Source organism: Medicago sativa, chromosome 8 (genome assembly GCF_051527215.1).
Source record: "Medicago sativa cultivar Bolivia chromosome 8, Bolivia_mono, whole genome shotgun sequence".
Classification (NCBI taxonomy): Eukaryota; Viridiplantae; Streptophyta; class Magnoliopsida; order Fabales; family Fabaceae; genus Medicago; species Medicago sativa.
The window spans coordinates 10,072,985-10,095,280 of NC_140756.1; the positions used below are offsets into that span (position 1 = coordinate 10,072,985).

General features: G+C 31.8%; 1 protein-coding gene across 5 annotated transcripts; it reads right to left on the reverse strand.

The window, feature by feature from the left end:
* Positions 1–9,720: 9,720 nt before the first annotated feature.
* Positions 9,721–14,225, reverse strand: LOC146896805 (HAD superfamily, subfamily IIIB acid phosphatase). 5 transcript variants are annotated; one of them, XM_085734034.1, is made up of 4 exons: positions 14,181–14,225; positions 11,884–12,271; positions 10,311–10,523; positions 9,721–10,056 (listed from the first exon to the last, which is right to left on the reverse strand). In XM_085734034.1, the coding sequence occupies exons 2-4, from the start codon at positions 12,258–12,260 to the stop codon at positions 9,879–9,881; spliced, it is 768 nt and encodes a 255-aa protein (XP_085590160.1). In that variant the 5' UTR covers positions 12,261–12,271; positions 14,181–14,225; the 3' UTR covers positions 9,721–9,878. The 5 variants fall into 5 exon arrangements, with proteins under 5 accessions (XP_085590160.1, XP_085590164.1, XP_085590161.1 ...); XM_085734038.1 differs by having other exon boundaries at positions 10,285–10,523; positions 13,538–14,220; XM_085734035.1 differs by having other exon boundaries at positions 13,538–14,217.
* Between the last annotated feature and the right edge of the window lie 8,071 nt (positions 14,226–22,296).

The following is a 22,296-nucleotide window of genomic DNA, read 5'->3' on the forward strand; positions in this document are numbered from 1 at the left end:
CAGTTGTCGTTGTGGCGAGGTTCAAAATGATCTATGGCATTAACATTGGTGTTCCAAGCATTAGTGTTCATATTTACGTACAAGTTTGATGTTTGATATTAATTTCGTAAAGGTTGAGATTTAATTTCTCTCGTTATCTCGCTTTGTAAGGATATGATAGAAGATTGCTTTATATATAAATGAACCTCGGAAAAAGTTAGCATAAAATATTCAATTGTTGACGTTGATTTTTTTGTTGTTCTTGGAACTTTCTTAATTGTCCATGTGGAGAGTTTATGGCACATGTTTGAATAATATTGGCTTTTGATAATTAATTTAACCGTACACTTTGCTTTATTTATTCAATCTATATAGTTTTTTAATTTATTACATGACATGCGTTGTTCAGCATTTGAATTTTGGACTTGAATGTTGAAACTTGAAAGGGACGAACGTCCATGTCATATTGTATGTGTTTCTTAGTTTAATCAAATAGTTTTCTTTATAAAAAAGTTTCAATTCTATATTGAGGGAACGTCCTATTGAATGGAAGAATTATATATCATCTCCCCGAGACAATGTTATATGGCGAGAGGGGACAAATTTTGGCATTAAAGATGATGATTGTAACTGTAAGGGGTTAGGGAGTTGTAAGTGGAATGGAGACATGTCATAAGCTTTGGTATTAGAGGAATAAGTTGACTCGTAATGAAGAGTGGTCCATGTCTTATAATTCATATGTTTGAAGGAGTATAATTCTGCAAATACAAAAGTGAGTGAAACTCCTAAAAATATTAGTCGAGCAGGTTGTGGTCTCATAAGAGGCAGTGGCGAGAATCGATATGTGGTTTCTCAAAATTAATTGGAGCTTGTAGTGCTTACATGGAAGAGCTTTGGGGTGTTTTAAATTTAAAAAGTTTAAATTTAGCTAGAGCAGGTGGTTTCAGACATATTGAACTACATGTAGATTCATACGCTGGGGCTGGGAACAGAAAAGCATTTGTTCTATAAGCGTATGAGTCAAACAATGAAGCAAAGCCATTATGCTCCAGCTCCACAACCCCCAACTTTTTCCTAAACATGGATAGAAGCCAGCTATTAATCAACAAGTTGTACCATTTATCCGTGGCTAAGGCTCTGTAAACCATATAAGCATAAGGGGAAATAGAGTTATAAATAGCATCAATGATGTTCAAATTATATATAAATGAAAAGTAACAGACAAAAAGAAAACTGAAATTGGAGTGGTAAACATTTTGGTGAACAACAAATTCTAGTGTCCAACACCTTCAGTGTCCAACAAATTCTAGTACATATAACTTCCTCTAAAAATAAAAAAAAATATACACAAAACATAATCTGTGTTTTCTTTTAGTACATACTCATTTCATTCATGTGAACTCATTTTATTTAATATTTTCAATCGTTCTTTACCGATGTCTACACATAGTCTAGGTAAGTACCACTCATTTGCATTGCACCATATTAATATGTAAGTGCTTGGGAATTGTGTAATATAAGTGAAGGTTAGAGATGACGAATGCACCTTCCATTCCAAGCAAGATAATTTTCTGCCCTATTGTCTTCTCTAAAGTGATGAGAATCCATATGAAACCAATCTCTTTGAATCAAGCTAATAATATTTTGAAGAATGAATGACAACCTTAATTTTAAAATTGAGTTGTACAACTTATCTAATTACTTTTTATTCCATGTTTGTTTCAGGTTAGAGTACCCTTATACTCTTTGTTATTGAGTATGTTACAAATCAAATATATTTTTTGAGTTTAATAATAATGGTCATATGTCCTTTCAAAATAACAATAATGACCATATGTATGTGTTACATACTCAACTCAATGGAAAATGCTATTTCTCTAGAAAAATAGCATCAAGAATTTTTCAAGACACATTTGGCAAGTTTTAATTGCATGATTTATTTGTTCACTTCCTATTTTTCAGCCACACTTCCTTGAATTGTGGCAAATAGTGCATTGTGATTGGCTGCTCTTTATTCTTGAAGAATTCTTGATGTTTTTTTTCCCGAAGATATAGCATTGCTCTATCTCAATATTTATTATAGTAGAATGATCAATGAGTTTGTTATATCTTAACACTGCATGTAGTGTATATGTCCATAAAATTTAACAATTATAATCAATAGGTTTATTTTAGTAGTAGAAAAAGTTGCATTAACAATATTAAATTAGAAACCAAATAACATATTTCAATTTTGACTTCACTAACACTTAATTAATGACAAAATTAATTAATTAGAGCTAAATTTCAGTTGCAAATTTTTGTTGATATAATTTAACTACATTTTTTTTATTTTGATATGACCTACTTCATCATTTGAAGGTCACCAAGGCAAATTATTAGCTTATAACTCCAAAAAACATCAGTTGAAAATATGAGCATGTAGTGAATGAAAACATTACTTGTGTGTCTATACATATACATATGCATGTGTGTGTGATTTATTTATTTATTTATTTATGGAAAGAGGAAACTAAAGATATATACGTGGAATTAATTTACAAGGAGAGTGAAAGAATAATTGAAAGATAATGAATGGTTGACTATAACCTGAAGAGTAATCCATTGTGAGCTGAATTTCTTTCCCTTGGTTTATGGAAATAACATGATTGTCACCCCATGTAACCTTGTAATTTTGATCAAATATTATTTCTTCACTTCTCCTAATTCCTCTAGCAAGAACAACATGAGGAACAAGGACCATAAGAAAAATATAAATTAGATAACTCATATTAAGGAAAACTTTAGCAAGGGTTGGTCTTTTACGTACACTTCGTAGATTGATGATAATTGGTTTATCAATTCATCTATTTATAAAAAACAAAGCGTGCATGATGATGAGTCCCATAATTTCATTACCAATACGCTATTGACTTGTCAATATACTAAATACCATATAAGTATGTATATCCTCCAGTTCCATAACAAACCCACCACATCACGATATGGCTTAGTTGGCAAGCAACGTTTACACTACATATATTAATTATTTTTTCGTTAAACTCTGGATTAAAATGCAAGTAAATTAAGCTTCCAATATGTACATTGCATAAGACAGCAAAATACTACAATTAAATCTTATATTATATAAATGTACACCTTCTAGTTAATTACTAAATATACTAGTTATTGATCTGTTCGATGAGGATGAATGGTGGCAGCGGTAACGGCACGGTGCTCCGATGTGGTGGCGATGCAATCTCACGGTGGGATGAAAGGTGCATGCAGTACACGTTCTTAAGTCGATGGGCATTTTAGTTCACATGTCATTACAGGATTGACCTTCGACCGGTCCGAAACAGTTATACTAGGATATACTTCTTAATTATCGTGTATTTTTTCTTCTTTCAGAAATACTCCTTGTAAATCACCGAACTATATTATCACTCTCGATATTTATGTATTTGTATTTCTATAATACCTATGTTTTGTATGGATGTGCTAGTTACTACTATATTCACTTTCTGAAAAATACTAACGTACTATATTATTCTACTTAATATAAGCCTCGTGTTAAAAATCAATAATTTGGATCGTGTTAAAATACCATATGTAGACGCGTACAAGTTTCCAGCTCTTTCATTTTTGTCTGGAATACAATTAATTCGTCTACATTGAACAGCTTAGTGTTAAGTTTTTATTGACAAGCCAAGAAGTTTCATACTTTTGTTTGCTTATCTCTTATCTTTTTTAGCTGAATCATCAGTTTTAACTCTTGTAATTTGATTTCGAATTAAGTATTAATTTTATTTTTATTTTCATAGTAGCCTCGTTTTGGGCTATGTATGTACAATAACTACGAGAGAGAGGGAGAGATAGTTTGTTTTGAAAAACTTTTCAAGAAGCGAATATGAATAAAGAATTTATTTATTGGTTTAATTGCAGATGTTCACCACTAGTTATCTTAATTCGAGATTTTTGTCTCTCTATTTGTAAAATTGGAATTTTGGTTTCCCAATCATGTAAATTTATACTCCCTCCGTTTCAAAATGAGTGTCGTTTTAGGTGTTTACACACATATTAAGAAATAAAATGATTAAGAGAAAAAGAATGGTTATTTTACCAAATTATCCTTATTAACTATTGGTTTGTTTTAAAAGTAATATTTTGGAAGTCGTGTGCAGAGTATTAATTGGAGGGTACAATTGAAAAGAAAAAGTTATTATTGCATTGAAAACCGAAAGCGACACTCATTTTGAAACAAATTTTTTTGGCTAAAGCGACACTCATTTTGAAACGGAGGGAGTAACATTTTACTTACACGTACCTTGGAAACATAATATTGTTATGCATGACCATTTGAACGCATTGTTATGCATGACTATGTAGAAAGTCAATAACCTCTCGATGTTAGAAAGACAAAAGTTTTAAATGTAAATCGTATAAAAACATGTTGATTGTTAGAATACGATTTCTCGTGTTTGTTCTACCATAAAAGCTCAGATTTTTAATATCATAAGTGGTGAAACTTCAGTCTAGTCTACACAAACATTCTTTCCTCATATCCATTTGTACACCTTAACATCTCGTTGACCTAAGTGTCAATCTTCCATCTACCGGGTCAGCCAAAAAGTTCATATACGCCTCTTTTTCGGTGATATTTATGTCCACCTGAATATATAAAAAATGACATGCCTAACGAAATCATGTCTATACTTAAATCCGAAAAGCTTTTTACAATAAATTGTATGCTCTAAAAAATATCCTTACAATGAACTACAATAAATATGATATTGTCTAGGTGAATATCATTCAATTACACTAAAAAATTCCTACAATTTAAGTTTCATTATGGGCAAAGATTGTGGTTCAACAAAAGCTCATGTAATGGACTTAAGGACTTGTGTTGGCAAAATTGTCTTATTAGGCTGAAAACTGCCGCGGCGCCTCATTCTGTTATTACTACGACTCAGCTTGCTAGTTGTTGTTGTTGCTGCGTTTTAATAGGAAAATAGAGTCTTGCTGGTTGTTTTGAGTTTTGGTTCAGAAACAGTTAGTTTCAACAGATTTAGGTGCATGGCTGCATGGTTGGTTGCAAAGGCTCGAAATGGGTCAGTGTCTTAGGTATGGAAATAAAAAAATATTTTAGATGGTTTTATTTTCTAGGCGAAAAAAAATAAAATGAAAAATATCCCTAAAATATGACTCGAATGGTAGAATATGAACAAATTGTATTTTAGAAAAAGAGAAGTAAAAAAAAAAAATAGGACATGCGAAAAACAGCTGGGATGAAAAACTAATAGTCTTATTTAAAACCCCTGCAATCTAACGTTTTTTTTTAGTGAATCTGTAAATAAATCATGTCACTCGAAATGAAATTGTGAGCTATAGCCACCACACGAATGTTACAAATGAATTTTAAATCATACTCTTTCCGTCACCTTCTAGTTAATTAATACTAAATACGATTTCCTTTGCTCTACCAAAAAAGAATACAAATTTCCTTTGGAAAAAAACTATATATACACCGTTTATAATAGAGTTAAATAAGTTCTTCGTCCCTATTATTGTAACAGGTTTTTGATTTTAGTCCTTATAAAATAAAACGATGTGTTTTCTTCTTCGCAAATTTTTTTGTTTTGTTGTTGGTCCCTAACGAAAATAATTTTGACGTGTTCTTGACATTTTTTTAACATAATAATATGATTTGTAACAAACTCGGGATTTATTATGATGTTCCTATAATATTTGTATTTAATTTGTTAATTAACGGTTGATATGACTCACTTTAGACTCTAAAGTGATCTGTTCACATTTGTATTTAATTTGTTAATTAACGGTTGATATGACTCACTTTAGACTCTAAAGTGATCTGTTCACTTTAAAATAGCTGAACCCAAATTGCTTACACTCTTAAGTTCAATTATTCACACGATTTGGGTCAAAATGGATTAAAATGTGCATGAGGAACTAGTAAATATGTGAAAGGGGTAAAGTGAGGTTAAAACTCCCCAATTGAAACTAAGGTATTGACAGGGGGGATTTTTCATCTATAGGAAAAAATTGTATAATCTTTCACATTTTTTGAAAGAGTAACTTTTTAGAGAATGATAAATTAATGCTTATGATTAACTAAAGGATAAATAATATCAAAGAGAGAAACTAAATACACTTAAGATTAACCATACGGATTGGAAGAGCAAAGAAACCATACTGATTGGAAGAGCAAAGAAGAAAACACAAATTAAATACGAATTTTTAACCGTAAAAAATATAAATATTCATATTAAATTCATGTTTTGTTAAAAAATTCTAAATTTTTTTGGAGTGATTCTTATAATATTTTGAATTTTTCTGGAAAATTTTATTAAATATGAATTCTACATATGAGTTTACTTTAAAAGAGGGACCAAAAGTGAAGATTGAAAATTTTATAGGGACTAAAAGTTGAAGGAAAATTTTAGAGGGACTAAAACGAAAAGTTGACATATTTATAGGGACCAAAAACATATTTAACCCCTTTGTAAAGAAAATCTTATTTTCTCCTCTTCAATTTCTCGTTCCATTTCTCAATTCATTGATGTCATGTTTCTTAACGGAAGCCTTTGTAATGGTCACATTTGTAACACCAAACTCAGGTTAATCAATCAACACATTCAGTCATTCATTGTCTTCCCTCAACGTATGGTTAAAGGAGATTAAATTTCAAAAAAGATAATTTTTATTTAATATTTTTCAAAAATAATTTTATGAGAATTTATTAAAAAAATGGTAAAAGTTATTTCGAACTCGTTTTATAAATTAAAAGAGTAATTTTGATATTCGGTAACAAAGATATTCATGTTAGACTTTAACAAAAAAGGACATTCTTCGAGGCAGAAAGCACGGACGTTCAAATCATCTCTCAAACCATTTCCTGAAAAACATAACACTGTTACAAGTAACGATAAGGAATTTGAAGAGAGTGTTGCTTATTTTGAAGAGGATGTTAAGGAGGAAGAGATAAAATTTGAAAGATGGCATAGTAGGAATAACATAAGGAATGGTTATGACTCACATAATGGAAATTCCTCAAAAATACCGATGTATTATGGAGGCTAATATTGTTGATCTAGTAGCAGTGATGATTGGCAGAGACAGTGGCGGAGCTAGAAAAAATATCGAGGATGGGCCAGCAAAATATATTCTAATATATAAACATAAATTTTTTTGTTGTAATAAACGTTAAGCACAAAGTTTCTTCAAACCGGGATGATAAATAAATCTCAATAAGCTTCTTCAACTAAACTTCAAACTATTATGTAATTTCTACATCCATGGAGTATTTTAGTAGCAAGTTAACACAAGCATAAAATCCTGTTAACAGATACTTTAACAAGCTATATTGTTACACAATCCACCATCTCTTATACACATATATACATACATTAGTGTATGAACCTAGGCCTTACAAATTAATCTAGAAAACTCATTCATACATATGTATATACATGTGTGTGCACACCTTTACCGACCTTATGTGAAAAACAGTCACATTGTATTGATTATTACATTTCAATTTTCAAGCCTTGAATCCACAGTATCACAAAACAGCAAAAACACCAAAAACAAACAATCTTGAATAAAAGGCTATAACCAAAATAAAATTGTAGTTTCAAAATTCAATTACCAAGTACCAACAATCAACAAACAAGAACAACAAACAAGAAAATTAATTAACATTCAAACTTAGTAATAGTAGCAATCATCAATCAACAATAACAAACAACAACCAATCTTAGTAGCAAACAACAAGTCAACAACAAACAAACACCTTTAAATTCTAAAATCAAAAGGAAAATCAACAATCACCAAGAAATTACCTTTCAATTTGGATTGGAAAAACAGAGTCAAAAAGAAAAAGGGTTTCCTTGATTCATCTCTCGAATGAGAGAGAAGGGAGTGTCGGAGTGGTCGGCACGGGCGGTGAAGATGGAGGTGACGCGGCCGGAATGAGTGACAACCGACAATCGGCGGCCGGAAATGAAGGTTATAGCTGATGGGTTTGTACGTCGCATCACAGAGGAAGAGGAAAGAAGTTTTGTGTACGTGTAATAGAGGAAGGAGAAAAGGCCGGGTAGGCCACTTGAGAAAAATAAAATAAGTTGAGGATATTTTTGTAATTTCCCTATAGAAAAAAAAAGTTTTCTTTTTGGGTAGGCCATGGCCCACCTCAGCCCATACTAAGCTCCGCCACCGGGCGGAGAAGAAGATTTAGGAATGGTTGACACATAGAATATATTGACACAAGTGAGGGTGGCATAGAACAAGGGTGAGATTGATTGGATAATAGATAAAATTTGTGCCTTGTTCGATAGTAAGAAACTAGGGAGGATATGGACTTTGCATCATTTGTATCTCAGTTCTTGGAATTTCTCCCAAACTAAAGGAATGTGAAGGATGATGTGTTGTTTGTCTCATTTTTGTCACCCTAACGAAGCATGCATCAAGATAATTTATGATTTTAATTAGATTAAGTTTTGGAAGGAGTTTAGTTTTGCATTGACAATGAAATTGAAGTTGAAAAACTTTGTTTTCTTTTAAATTTGCTAGGCAATGACCTATTCGCCTAGCGAATCTTAGAGTTGTCAATTTGATGGGGCTTCAACATTTAGGCCCACATCCCACATGTTAAGGGGGCTTAAAAAGCAGCAAATAAAACAGGCCCCATTTCACATAGGCCCCAAATATGCTAAGCCCATTAAATAAACAATAGGCCCCAAAGGGCTAAAAGCCCCAATTTTTAAATAAAAACTCTCTTTTTTTGTCGATTTTTAGTTGATGGCCGTGGTCAACACCTGGTCAACGCCGGAGCAGTCCGTGATCCGGCGGTGGTGCTCCGGCAATTCACGGCGGCGCTCCGGTCACCGGCGGCGCTCCGAATCTGCTAATTTTTTAAAAACTCTATCTTTTGCTAATTTTGCATTGACAATAAACATTTTGTGGTTGTTCGCTAGGCGAGGAACCTGTTCACCTAGTGAATGTTGCAAAGTTAGCAGTTACAGATTACAAAGCAAAATCACTCCTAATGTTGATGCATACAGTTTAAATGGCTAGGGATATGATCAATCAATAGCAAGGAATGATGGTGGTGATTTGTTTGAGGATTTGCAAATGTCAAGGTACATGTTTATGACTTTGTTAGGATGTTAGCATGAATTTGAATTGTTTGCTACTTTGTGCAAGTTTATTTCATTCATTGTTCCTTAGTGATCCATGTATGATCATATCAAATGAATATGCTTGGATATATGCTTAAATTGATCAAGATGTTAGCACATGCCTGGTTTGAGTGAAACATTTCATTTATGAGCATAAATGCAAACTTTTTACTTGTGAGGCTGTGTGTTAAGAATATAGTTTAAACTTAATCATATTATTGTCTTGCAATTTATGAAAAATAACTTGTATCTAGGAGTCTTATCACATTCATGTTTTGATCCTTGGAAGGATGTGAATATTTATCCTCCACATGTGCAATCTAATGGAATCATGCATATTTCAAAGATTTATAAAAGATTGATTGATTAAAAAAAATCTTGAAATTTTATAAATCTTTGAAATTGAACATGCATCAATATTGATTAGTTTTGAAAACTTTTGGAGAACTTTTGTTTGAGGACAAACAAAGTTCTAAGTTGAAGAGAGGTTATAAGTGTCAAATTGTGATTATTTTACGTATTCATTTTACCTATATATAGATCAAATAAATTAGCTATTCAATAAACCTAAAAAAGTGTTTTTTACTTATAAATGTGATCGAAAGAGTATAATCAAAATGTAACAATTATTTTGAGACAGAAAGAGTAATAAATAAATAAAAACATTAACCTATATGTGCTGAAATAAAGTAACAAGTGTCCCAACATACATTAAAGAAGCTAGGGAACAAAATACATAGGATTAGGGAGCTTGAATGTACGGTTTCCGGAAGAGTTTCCTTGGAGATCACTCCATTGGTCCCCTACATTTCCCCATATTATGTAACCTTCATCCTCTAATTGCTTCCTTATATTGGATTTATACATTACTGCACTTTGCCCTTTATATGCTGCTGTCCTGTAAATTAATTATATGATCCAACACTAATTAATCAACATTTTTTAAATGTGATAATTATAATCATACAATAATACAACTGACACATATATACCAACAATGAAATGGTTCAAGTGATCGAGAGATATGTATATGTTCTCTTAAACAATTGATTAGAAGTTCGACCCGTGACTCTTAAGTATGTCTCTTATAAAGATTAGTCATCATTAAACAGCGATGGAAACTTACTAATGACACGTATCCATGGATCTAACCTCATAATGAGTCTTTCATATCCAATGAATCCTTGATTGTGCAAATTGTCAACAGTAACTTGACCAAGTGACTCTTGATCTCTTCCGGTCAGGAGTATTACCTTAAATCCATTATCTATTAACTTGTTAAATAGCTTTAATACCGGAGGAATTGCTGTGCACCATCCTTTAACTGCCCATGCCCTAAACGCAGGTGGATCATATGGCTCACACCTACATGTATATATTTAAGATTTTACTATAGTTAAAAAATAGGGTTAAATAAGTTTTTGGTATTATAAATATATCATTTATTTTTTGTTTTTATTCCTTCTAAAAAAAATTCTTCAAAAAATGGTTCTCAAATGCTTTCCGTCAACAAATTTGGTCCTTGTTCTCAAAATAAGTTAAAATGTCAACGTATAGGGGGACTAAAAACGAAATATGATATATTCATTGAGACTAAAAACTTATTTATGCTTTCCGTCAACAAATTTGGTCCTTGTTCTCAAAATAAGTTAAAATGTCAACCGTATAGGGGGACTAAAAACGAAATATGATATATTCATTGAGACTAAAAATTTATTTTATCAAAAGCTTTTGATCCCTAGAAATTTATCATATTTAATTTATGTTAATGTATAGGGCAATGACTAAATTTGCTGACGAAAAACATTCAAAGGTCCATGGTTGGACCCTTTTTTAAAGGGTGCATATTATGTTGTGCGTGTATGTGTAAAAAGAACATAATAAGAGTATGAAAGAAAGGGTTGTTCCAAAAGTTGTCTATAAATGGTTGTACAAATATCATTTCTCTTAAAGAATGATTGGAGAGTTTAGATTTAAACAAATAATTTATTAATACGAGCATGTGGCCTATCCAAAGTCCAATCGAGCTATTCCGTTAGAAGATCAGGCTTATACGATCTAAACTAAAAAAAACCCTTAAAATTCGAGCTCCGAACTTGATATCCAAATCCTATAATGTTTAGGTCATTTTGACATTTCTATCTAATACATGTTATAAAGTTGACTTAAACGGTTGAGGTGAAAGTGAAAGAGTTAAAAGTAAAGTGAAAAGTATAAAAAAAATGTTTAATGAATTTAATTGGTGTATGTGTAAAAATAATTACCCATACATCCAATTATGTCTCATCATTATGCCACTTTGCTAAGCTAATTGAATAAATCCATAAAACGTTTTTGCACTTGAAAGCGTTCATTTCAATTAAATTCAAGTTTAATTTTTATTTTCACCATAATATTAATTATCCTAACATTTGTCACCATTCTAAAAAGAATAAGTACCCTCGAGGTCCAAAGAGAAAAAAGTTATAATTAAATCATATATTATTGTATATATAACAAACACACAAAATTCATTTTAGTGGTTCTCCCTAATCTTGCAGAGGATTTTGGCTCCTTAATCTAAAATGTTTTTCATCTCAAAAATAAAATAAACATAATTAGATAATAATTAAGAAATGGTTAGTTGTGTTTGATCCTTAGACTGTTTATGTTTTACGTTTCTCTTAAGCTTAGGCCCGTGCAGTAAAAAAAAAAATAAAAAATCATGAAGACAACATGTACATACCCATAATTCTTGCTTTTGTAATAGTAGATGTTGGAGATGCAAGTGTCATCAACATCTAAAATCCAAGCATCCATGTCATCACCCACAAGGGATATACCATTGACATAATTCAAGGCTTGTTCCATTATCAACTCCAAATCCCTTTCGTACTGCCCATGAATCAAGTAATCTTCAACATATTGTGAACATTTATTTGGAACTGTTCTCCATGGAAGCTCATTATTTGTCTCCACTGCCAATCTCCAACTCAAGCAAAAGCTTCCATCAATTGGGCTAGTAGTAATAGGGTCTTTTGTGCTTTGGTGGTGTGATCTTATAGACATCACCTTGCAAAACAATGCCAAAAGGAAAAGTACCAAAAGCCCTTGTTGTGCCATCCTTTATGATTCTGAAAGGTATATGAGAAATAATATGTTGTTAGCTTGTTAATGGCTTTATATAAGTACATTTTGTTAATTAACTATTATTTTTTCTTCTAAAGTAAAAGGATTGATATTGACATGATTTATTTTTTTAAACCAAAGTGTATAGAGTGATTGAAGGGTAGTGTATATGAAATAATTTTACTTATGACTAGATGGACTTGGACCTACAAGGTGCAGTATGGTGTTGCAGCCGTAGAGACCGTTAGATTCATGGATGAATGCAGCATATATATGGCTTGGTATTGCTATAGTTACACCAAAAAAATTTACATTTGAAGATTGTCTATAAAAATAAAATGTTATAAGAAGTTGACGATTGATTTTGTTTTAATAACAATTGTTAGGATTACAAATGGACTTAAACTAATAAAACCACTAAAACTATTATTTTATGTGAAAACAGTTTTGAAAAAGGTAAATAAGAAATTGAGGCCAGCTCTTAAAAAAAAAAAACAAAGAAATTGAGGCTAACTAGTGGTTGGGCATGTATAGAAGAGATCTTCTTTCATATTTTATGGGTGCTTCTAATAGTAGTCCCTCATAATTTTTAATAAAATAGTGCATTTTGTAAATAAAATATAACTAGAGGTTGTATTTTACCAAAGAAAGTAAGGACCATATTATTATATTTTTTTTGAAGGGGACCATATTATTATATTTTAAAAGTGCCATATAAAAGCACCCGAATTTTATATAATGGTATTAGCATTAATTGCTAGATAACTATTAGTTTCATATCAATTTTATTAATATCAACTAGCGAAAAGACGGACATTCACGAGTCCGTCTTTCCACTATGTATACAATAAGATTTCTTATATATTTTTAAATGAAAAATATTAGTATTGGTCATATTTTATTGAGGGTGAGAATCAAACCTTTGACGATCTTGTCATTCTAATATTTAACTCTCGCATTTCATAAAGATATAAAAATTCAAAAGTAGCATATTCAACATGAGTTTCATAATGATACTAATCTTTTTTTCTTTTATTTCGCACCGGTTTCCGACCCACCAATGACGGGCGACTAATCCGGCTCGTACGTAGAGGCATGCGCACCGGCCAATTTATTGAGGGTGAGAATCAAACCTTTGACGATCTTGTCATTCTAATATTTAACTCTCGCATTTCATAAAGATATAAAAATTCAAAAGTAGCATATTCAACATGAGTTTCATAATGATACTAATCTTTTTTTCTTTTCTTTCGCACCGGTTTCCGACCCACCAATGACGGGCGACTAATCCGGCTCGTACGTAGAGGCATGCGCACCGGCCAAGCATTGTTCCCCTGGGAATCGAACCCGGTATTCCCCGGATACGTCCTTGGAAGGAGCTCCTTACCACCGAAGCCCAATCAACTTGGTTAATGATGATGATCTAAAACAAGTAATTAAGTGAGTTTCGCGTCGGTCTCGCATATGCGCATCATTTTTTATAGTAGTGTCTAATAAACTCTAAATCACTCCAACTCAACACTTATAAATATGTCTGGTAACTAATAAGTTAGGCACACACGACGTAAAGGAAAGAGAGAGTGTTTATACAAGTATTGGTGCTTATTAGCTACTACATTTGGAGTAGCTTCTAAAGGAAACCATATGGGGATGCTATTAGAGGATTGCCTCAATAGAGGATTGTATCATGAAAAACATATATTTTCACGCATGCATATTAGCTCTTAATTAGGTACAAGTATACTGCTGAGAAAAATAAAGTAACCATAAGATTCAACAATTTGTCAACTATATATAGTGCAAGAGGATCATGGCGGACAAGATAGTCTGGCTTATTTGCATAGGGTGAAGACCTAAGATGATGGAAGAAGAAAAGGCTAACTCTATAAAATGAAATGCTACATAGGCACTTACTTATTTGGGGAAGCTCTAAGAAAATTGCGTCAACTCACCATTTATGCCATTTATGTGGCTAGCTATTTATAAGAAAATAGAGTGGGTAAATAGCAAAAAAAAATAAAAAAATCCTTAAAGTCAACTAGGACGGTTCTATTTTATAAGGATGTGAATCATATATAATTCACATGGATGGTGAGTTTAAAATATAATTTGTAAGTGGGCAATAGATAGTGCAACCATTAGGTAGACTTGGCTACCCCCAAAACATTATGTTATTATGATCCAAAACTTTGTTATTCTCCGAAGTTATATGTGAAAGAAGGCGAGGTTTATAGATTGCAACAAGCAATAAGATGGGTTGCAGAAATTCATTTGGATGACATTGTCTTTGATCTTGATGCTAAAGTAGTAGTAGATAGTTTTAATAATCCCTCTCGGGATTTGTCTTATTTTTGTTTTACTGTGGAGGATTATATCTTTAGTTTTCAAAAAAATTGTCAAAACTTAGTGTTGAGTTTTTAGGAGGCAGGTCAATGTTGTTGATCATAAATTAGCTAAGACGACTACATATATGGTTAATCCTCAACTTGTCAAGTTGTATTTCTACTTTTGTTAATGATGATATGAGTTAAAGATCGTTTATGTAAAAAAAAAAAAGTAAGGCAAAAAATTATTCATTAATTGATAAATTTATTCGTTTTATTTTGGCAGTTCAACCCTCTATGAAACAGAGAAAGTTTGTCAACAACAAAAATTATCAAGACAAATCTCAAAAACAATTTAGTATTCTAAAGTTTAGTTGAGCACGTGATATCAATTTTTTTTGGGTTAATTATGTTTCTAGTCCCTATAAAATAGCGACCTTGTAAGTTTAGTCCCTACTTAATTTTAATAGCATTTTTAGTCCCTAATTTTGTTTTTCCGCACCGAGTATTAGTCCTTACTCAATTCAAATTTGTTTAATTTATGCTTAAACTCTTAAATTTTTGAACAATTTTTTGCGTACATGTTTAGAACATTACTAAAAGTTTGTCCGCAAAAAATTATTGCAAAATTTGATTTCTACATCCAGATTTTATTACTTTTTATCTTTAACTTTTGTCGTTTTAAAAAATTCATATTTAATTCATTTCATGTCGAAAAATTCTAAATTTTAGTAAACGAACCTTTCATAGTGTTCTAATCTTGTCTCAAAAAAATCCTTCAAAAATTTAAGAGTTTAAGGATTATTAATCAAACTTTGTTTTAGCAGGGACTAAAATTATAAGTAAATTTTTTTTTATAAGGACTAAAAATGCTATTAAAATTAAGTAGGGACTAAACTTACAAGGTCGCTATTTTATAGGGACTAGAAACATAATTAACCTTTTTTTTTAATAGAGGTATCAATATGTTCTATTCACTATATGTTCTATACATGATTAACTCTAATTTTTCACTCATTTTAAAATAATTAAATATAAAAATATCATTTTATTAAATGATTATATATCAAATATATATCCAATAAAACTCTAGGATAAAAATAAAAATTATATAGAAACACTTGTATACAAAGTTTACAAACACATTCACGTAGGGTTGTTGAATGGGTGGGGTTGGCGTCACATGGCAAAACTACCACGTAAGGTGGAGATCAATTCCTTAAATATGATAGGTGGATATATGATGTGTATCCATTTGAAATGGTGGCCAAAGCACTTTATGTTATAGTTAAATCAAAATTTCATATCAATCAAAATGCTCATAACAGTATGATATCTCAATGCATCAACTTTTAACAATTCGGTTTTATGATATGAAAAGACCAAAAATACATCAAAAGTTCGATATTCATGCCCCACCACAATGGAAAAGATTCAACCGCCAAGGTTGTTCTTGGGAAGGATTTTATGTTGAAATTGAAGTGGAAATAGCGTCACAGCCCACCTTAGTAATATTGGGACATCACACTAAGGACTCTGCTAGCAAACTCTAGGATGTAGATTAGCCATAAGTCAAGCAATCCAGTTCACCAAGCCAGTAAGATTCATCCCATTTGGGAATTTTAGAGAAAATGATAAGGAGAATTTTGGAAAAATTGCACTTGCCACTTCTCATGTCTACATTCATCTACTTTGTAAAATATATATGTTGACTTTCCTTATGCACACCTTAACTTCATTATTATTTGAATTTGAGGGGATGTATCAAAAATAAAATTTGTGGGGTGTGTGTGGAATGTCCCTAACAAATAAGAGAAGTGGATATTTATTGAAGTGTCTTATAAATCATGGTGTAAGAGTAGCAGTGTTACTTGAATTGGATTTCATATTAAGTAGATGTGGTCTCACATAGATCTTATGAATGTTGTGTTTACGATGATTGATTTTGTCGTTTAAAAAGACTTAATGGTACAGTTTGTTGTCCACTTTTCTTCTACTCATGTGTAATTTTCACCAATAATTATTCTAAAAACATATACTAGTAGACGTCGCAACATATGGAGAAGTCTCTTACAAATTGTTACATCCTCGTTACCGAACATAACTAATGTAACAATTTCTTTTTATTGGTTAAAGCTTGTATTCATTGATATATATATATATATATATATATATATATATATATATATATATATATATATATATGACATATCTAGTGAGAATGGTCTTTTTATGTGAGAATATGAAAATGAATTTTCAGCCTTTGGATTCACATTTAATGGCTGAGATTAAAATGCTCTAATAAAACAACTATGTGCCTCTCCTTTTCTTATACTCACGCTCACCTCTTCTTCTTCTACATACCTGCTTCCTATTCCCCTACTCATCTTCTCCAATTCACCGTTATTTTCCAATAACAACAACACATTAAGATTACTCTGATTGTCTCTAAACGGCATCACGATATGGAAAAAGGTTACAATTCTCTCTTCTATTCTGTTGAAGGCAAAAAGGATTAAAGAAGAAAATTTGGCGTCATCAACATTAACAACCCGTCTTTTTAAATCATCTTTTCAGATCAACTACTCCATCTTTGATTTTTTTTCAGATTAGGGTTTTTAATTGTTTCTATTTCTCTTTCACCTTTAGTTTAGGGATCGACCAATATCTGAGTTCACGAATAAGAATAATTATCGATATTAAATTTGGATTTATGAATTTAAAGATGTTGAATCTGGGTTCACAAGTATTGATGAATGAGGCTGAAGAAGGGGTGAACGAGAAAAAATTTGGATTCGAATGAATTTGGATTCCGTATAATATTGATGAAGGTTCACAAATTTGGATTCATGAATTTAATATGGATGATTGTTACAACAATTTTGATAACGAGAAAAAAATAATATGAACAAGAAGAAAGAGATCTATTCATTATATAAAAAGGATAAGAAAGATTATGAAAAGGTAGCAGGTATGTGGAAGAAGAAGGGGTGAACGTGGTTACAAGAGCATTTTAATTTTAGCCATTAAATGTGAATCCAAAGGTTGAAAATTCATTCTCATATTCTCACATAAAAAGACCATTATCACTAGATATGTCATATATATATATATATATATATATATATATATATATATATATATATAAAAGTAGCACATGCGATCTCTTGTTCAACTCGACAAGCTTAATGTGAGTATAAATTTAAATTTAAATTTCAAGTCCAAAAGAAATTTGATCTTGCAGCGCAACGGTGACGATAAAATCGAACACCAATATTTAACATTCACAAGTTTCAAAATCAAGTCATCTTGTTTAAGTTTAAAGTTTTTTTTTCTTTGTGTGTGTGTAATCGGTCTCCTAACCCTCCTTCGGTTCAAAGCGAGTTTCCAAACCTAAATCGGATACCTCTCGTTCATGCATCAATTTATTCAAAATGTCATTGATGTCGAAGGTGATGGTCATTGTGAATTACATGTTGTTTATGACATGTTTGGTTAATCTATATAGTCGTATTCCATTAATCGTCTTGATCTTACATAAGAGTGAAACAATGATTGTCAACATTATCTCCGCATGTTTCGAACAAATAATGGATTCAGACACGTCAAACATGCTATAGCTCCCGTTGGAATGGGTCCATCACTTGACGATAGATGGATCATTATGGAAGATGAGTTTTCTTATTGGATAGAAATATAAGTATGTGCCTATGTGGTATTTCTACCGACCAAAAAAATGCACTCGAAATCGTTTTTCTTTTTTATACGGCGCACCATCCGAAAATAACAGATTTATATAAATGATATGTTGATAAAATATAATGATATTTTGATATAATTATCTATATTTTCGTTGGTTAAATCCTACATTTTACAAATGTCTATTAAAATAACATAAATATATTTTCGTTAAAGTTGCCACTTTTTATGTTATTTGCAGTATGAGTGTTTTTTGATTTAATAATCCGATAAAAAAATTAAAAAAAACATTTTGGATTTTATAATTCAAACATGAAAAATTAAAAAATAGGAGAGCACATGAGAAACATGGAGGGCGTGGTAAGAAAAAACAATATTAAAATGCATTCGATCAATTAAAATTAAAATGGTACAAAAAAGACCCATGAAAGCCAAAAGCCCATAGGCAAGCCAACAAAGTTACTCTTTAGTCTTGGCTTCCAAAATTTCTCCAATCCACCCTAAAATTACTCGTTTACCCCAACGATATTTATATATCGTCCAGTAATTCATCCAATTTAAAAATTGTTTACTAGGTTTGAAACTTAACCTACACCCAAAAATTATACTCTTGCCCCTACAAATCATAAATAATGTCAAAGAGAAATGGATCATACCTTATGCGAGAGAAGGAGAAATAATTAATGGGTTTGCAATAACTAAAAGTTTTTCAATATGGTGGAAAAAATTTGATGGGGTGCATGCATGCAATTTTGGAGAAGATTAAAAAATTATATTTTTTAGGCTAAAATGCACTTTTGGCCCCTCAAGTTTCCAAAAGTTGCGATTTTTGCCCCCTATTTTGAAAATAGCACTTTATGCCCCCCAAATTTCAGCCCATTTGCAAAACCATGACCCCCTTGATTTTGACTCGGTCAAAGCCGACATGTCACATTTTTTTTTTTTTGCCATATAGACAGCCTATGTGGATTTTTGAAAAAAAATATTAAAACCCTCACACCCTCACGTGACCGTGATTTAATCTATTAATCTATCTTTTCCTCTTTTTTTTTTGGTATAAATCTATCTTTTCCTTTTGGATTTTTGCAAATGAAAAAAAATTAAACCCCTCACGTGGATTTTTGCAAAAAAAAATTCCTCTATCTTTTCCTTTTGGAATCATATATATTTTGCAATCTAAATTTTTGAAAGACAACACAAATAAGTGATTTAATCTATAAGTACTTACAACTATTAAGACGACACAAAATATAGTAATAAAGTTGTTTGCATAGAAATGCTTGCAAAATAAGTGATTGCAGCATAAGTTTTTTACAACCACATTTAGATAGCACAAAATAAATGTTTGCAGCCATTTAACAACCAAATTAAGACAAAATAAAAGAAGTGCTTGCAACATAAGTATTTTGCAACCAGATTAACACAAAATAAGGAGTCTTAAGCAACATACGTGCTTTGAAATGAGAGTGGAATTTGGAGTTTGGACTTAACCCTAATTCCCAATTGGATTTTGGTTTGTACGGTTTCTAATCCGGAATGAAGGGCCACGTGAGAAATCTCACCTTTTATGGTTTTTATTTTAATTGTAATAATAAGTGTTGGCAAAATTTTAATTTTAATAATATCCAGCATGGCCAACAAAAAAAAACGTGACATGTCACTTTGACCGAGTCAAAATCAAGGGGAGTCAAGGTTTTGCAAATGGCCGAAACTTGGGGGGCATAAAGTGCTATTTTCAAAATAGGGGGTAAACTAAAAGATCGCTTCTTTTCCCACCCTCCTCACTTCTTGCCCGCTCTCCAAAATCCCCAAAACACATCCCCCTTGGATTATATATCCAAACTCCATTTTGGTGTATTTCACATTATAAAATCCAGTTCATGTTCAACCAATTTTTTAAACAATGCCATAAAAGAAAATGACAAAAATGATACAAATTGTTAAGAACGGAACACATTTTATTATTTAATCGGTAATACATATACATTTACGTTAACATAGCGCTTATTACAACTAAATATTAGACACCTAATGCTAAATTTGTGGTGCAAGAAGATAAAGGGGATGGAGGGAAAGGTTTGTCATCCATCTCGCACATCCCCGGGTAGGAAAAGATAGAAATAAAATATGGCAAAGTGGGAGAAGGAAACTTTGATGAGAAACCCCAAATCCAGGACCGATCACAAATCTATATTGACTTGTGGTGCAAATTTATAGAGTGGACTGGACTAGCAGCCTTTGACCATTATAATATCCCTACAACTCATCATGGTCTATTTAGAAATAGAGTACAACACTTTTTTTTGAAAAAAGAGTCCAACACACTTATTCATCAATTAGTTAATGCTTATAACATAATTTATACAAAGATTAATTTCTAATGATTGATTATTGACAATCCATGATTGATTATTTAATTAAGCTACCATTCAAATCATATTACAAATCGTCGAAAAACAATGAAAATTACTACGATATCATTGATCTCTACAATTAACTATATTGAAAAATTATTTGTTGTTTTTTCAGTTAACACAATTGTTGTTTTGTTACTATACAATTTTTGTTTCATTAATTTAAACCATGAGTGTTTCCGTGAGCGTAACTCGGTTGGTAGCGAATTGTACGATATATGCGGGTTTGGGGTTTGAACCTCGTACACCCCAATTATTCATTTTGTATAGATGAATTTCTAATTATTAAGTTACTTGGGAAAAAAATGAGAATTTTTTTTAAAGAGGCCTAAAGCAAAATATTAAGGTGCGCCTAAAAGGGATTAAAAAGTGTCAACATTACAAGTAAGAATTGAAAAAGCTCAAATCCAAATTACATAATGACTAAGCCCATACAAATCAAGGGAGTAGACCACCCATAATGGAAATCTACAAAAGAATTTGGTTTGTGAGCCTTCAGCCACCACAAAGTGTGAAATTTATGCTATTAAATAGTTGCCCCAAAGTAAATTCTTAGTTACGAAAAATTGTAGTGTTCTTCTCTTTCCAAATAATTCAGATACAAGACAGCCCGAATACGTAAAAGAAAGAGTGAATATCATTCGTGAAAACATGCCCACCTCCGAGTTACCAAGCATGATCACTAAATGTCGGCTTGGTTGACATGGAGAATTCCCAACCTTCCCAAAACAAGATTTCAGACACTACCAAAATAATCACAACCACCGAATAAATGGTTAACTATTTCCTCCCTTCCACATTCTTCCACACAAAGAACCGAATTGGGAAACACCACACCATGATGTATTAAGTTATCATTTATTAGGATCATTCTATTAAAAATTCTTCAAGCAACTAACAACACTTTCACATGCACTACTTTTTTAAGATTATATGAGAATTAATATCATTATTGGGCTGCTCAATTCAAGTAAGAACTTAATAAACACCTTTGATCGAGTAACCATCATCGTAGTTGTGAGACCAAACCCGTTTATCAACAACATTTTCATGAGAAAAAAATGTTATCAACGGCTTAGTAAGTCTTCTCATGCTACCCTTGCCCATCAACCAACCAACCCCCTACACACACACACACACCCTCCCACCCACCGACCACCACCACCACCAATGCATCCACATCTCAACAATTGGCACACTACTATCAACACACAAATAAAAAAGACTCATAAACCTAGTCCTCAAACAACCACCATCTAACCAAGAATTACTCCATGAGGAAGTGTTATATCTATTATAAATAATGTGCATAACCCCTTCCTTAAACCAACTTTCTATGCCACCTTCTATGCATTTGCCAATCAAACATAAATTCTTCCACCACACCGATGTCATTCCTCCCCTCTCCTAATAAGATCCTCTTCAACCCCGTATTTAGCAGCCTAAAACATTAAACCACAACCCTCTCTCGATCTACATACAACCTCAAACATCATTTTCTTAACAATGCCAAATTGAATTCCTTAATCCACCCACATCACTCCTAACATGTCACATTCCTTAACCGAACAAACTTTATCCTAATGAATCCAA